Source organism: Callospermophilus lateralis, chromosome 19 (genome assembly GCF_048772815.1).
Source record: "Callospermophilus lateralis isolate mCalLat2 chromosome 19, mCalLat2.hap1, whole genome shotgun sequence".
NCBI lineage: Eukaryota > Metazoa > Chordata > Mammalia > Rodentia > Sciuridae > Callospermophilus > Callospermophilus lateralis.
In genome coordinates, this window is record NC_135323.1 from 27,421,981 (window position 1) to 27,424,320 (window position 2,340).

At 65.7% G+C, this 2,340-nt stretch overlaps 1 protein-coding gene across 1 annotated transcript; it reads left to right on the top strand.

The window, feature by feature from the left end:
• Positions 1-1,090: 1,090 nt before the first annotated feature.
• Cldn3 (claudin 3) lies at positions 1,091-1,750 on the top strand. Its single transcript, XM_076840598.2, has one exon. It carries the CDS (start codon positions 1,091-1,093, stop codon positions 1,748-1,750), a length of 660 nt encoding a protein of 219 aa, XP_076696713.2.
• The last annotated feature ends 590 nt before the right edge of the window (positions 1,751-2,340 follow it).

Consider the following 2,340-nt stretch of genomic DNA (forward strand, 5'->3'; position numbering starts at 1 on the left):
GGTGGGGAGCGCACAGGGCTGGGAGCAAAGTCTGAGCGGGTGTTTCTGACTTTTCATTTTTGCCTGAATTAAATCTTTCACCACCACTTCATTCAAGTTCCCCGTAGAACTCACTCAGGGCCCAAAGGAGGGAAGAGGAGGCTCGATAGGGGAGGGAACTCAGTGGGGGAAGGTGGCTGCGGGGAGGGAAAGGCATCTAGGCTCACCGCCAGCGGAGGGGGCTGGACCCGGACTGGAGAATTTGAGTTCAGCACCAGTCTCGGTGACCCGGGGCCCTCAGCAGGCAGTCCCCGGCTTCCGAGCCCACCTCCAGTGGGCCTGGGCAACCCCACCAGCCCGGATGAGGCGAGCAGATACAAGACTTGCGCTGTTTCCAAGGCTGGAAGGACCCCGAGCAGGTGCGCAGTCGCGGGTTCCAATCAACGGCCGCGGCCACGCCCCCGCCGGCGCTCCGGGGCTGAGCAGTCCCAAGAGTTGGCCGCGCCCCCATCCCACGCCTCCCGGTCCTTAGGCGCCGAAAATGGCAGGGGTGGGAAGGGTACTGGAAGTCAAGCAGTTTGTAGTTTGCACCCCAAAACCTTGAACCACCCGTTGCCCCTCCTGCACCAGGGAACTTTTTTCTGAGCTTGGGGACAAAGAGCGAGGAGCGGGGGTTGGGGAGAGCCCGCGGTCCCGCCCTTAGCACCCCCCACCCGGGCGCACACCGCTCCTGACCAAGTCCTTCCTCCCAAGGCACTTGGTGAAAGTGGGAGGGGGGCCACGTCACTGTCCCCAGGCCTGGGAGACTTCGGCTCCGCCTCCCCCCCCGCCCCCGCCGGAGCTCTGGGCACCAAGCTAACCGGCCCCAGCCCAGAGCCAGCCCAGTCCCTGCGCCCGCCCACAAAGCTACAGGTGCAGGGGCAGCCGCGGCGCCAGCGCACAGAGCCGAGCCGTTAGCGCGCGCCGTCGGTGAGTCGGTCAGTTTGTCCGTCGCTCCGGGCGTTGGTCTGTGTGTCAGCGCGCCGCGGCTCCAGCCCAGGCCCAGCGGCACGCGGCCTCTCTCCTCCCAGCACCCGGAGTCGCCGGTAGAGCCGGCTTTGGCACAGCAACCATGTCCATGGGCCTGGAGATCACCGGCACCTCGCTGGCAGTGCTGGGCTGGCTGTGCACCATCGTGTGCTGCGCGCTGCCCATGTGGCGCGTGTCGGCCTTCATCGGCAGCAGCATCATCACGGCGCAGATCACCTGGGAGGGCCTGTGGATGAACTGCGTGGTGCAGAGCACCGGCCAGATGCAGTGCAAGATGTATGATTCCCTGCTGGCGCTGCCGCAGGACCTGCAGGCGGCCCGCGCCCTCATCGTGGTGGCCATTCTGCTGGCGGCATTCGGGCTCCTCGTGGCACTTGTGGGCGCCCAGTGCACCAACTGCGTACAGGACGAAACGGCCAAGGCCAAGATCACCATTGTGGCTGGCGTGCTCTTCCTGCTGGCCGCCCTGCTCACCCTCGTGCCAGTGTCCTGGTCTGCCAACACCATCATCCGGGACTTCTACAACCCCGTGGTGCCGGATTCCCAGAAGCGGGAGATGGGCTCCGGCCTGTACGTGGGCTGGGCGGCCGCGGCAATGCAGCTGCTGGGCGGCGCGCTGCTCTGCTGCTCGTGCCCACCCCGTGAGAAGTACGCGCCCACCAAGGTCCTCTACTCCGCGCCGCGCTCCACCGGGCCCGGCATGGGCACCGGCACCGCTTACGACCGCAAGGACTACGTCTGAGGTGGCAAAAGCAGAGTCCTCCGCCGCCACTAGGAGCTGGAGCTCCCACCAGTCCAGCCTGCGGTCTTCAGTCGGAGATCGGCCCACCCCCAGGTGCCAGGCAGCTCTCTAGACGGATTGGGAGAGGCCGGCCCGGCGCCCCCTTCTCCAGCCGCCACCCCTTTTCGGACCAGAAAGCCGGACCGCAGGATCTAAGGATCGACCCGCATGGACAACAAAACCTCACCTTTTTTCGAGAGCGGGGCTGGGGTGGCCGCCGCTACTTGCCAGCCCCATCGGGCGCGACCCCCAAGCCCGCGTTGGGCGGGGACCGGCAGCCACGAAACGGGCCACTTGTTATTTTTCAATAAAAGTTTTTCCTTTTGCAGTTGCTGGCGCCTCCTTGTCCCGAGCGCCGGCGGTCCGCCACCTCCCTGCTGAGCGCCGCCTCGGGGGTCGCCCTAAGCTGGATTCCCCCTCTCCGCGGGATGGAGCTTAGAACAGGACGGAGGTTCAGTAACGCGGGAGTGGGGGTGTAAATTGAGCGTAGTGCTCACTGGGCGGTCACTTTCCGACCCACTGGATTTGGGCGCTGAATCTACAGAGCCTGT

Coding starts and splice junctions, on each gene's coding strand:
- Cldn3 (XM_076840598.2), top strand. CDS start 1,091: ATGTCCATGGGCCTGGAGATCACCGGCACCTCGCTGGCAGTGCTGGGC.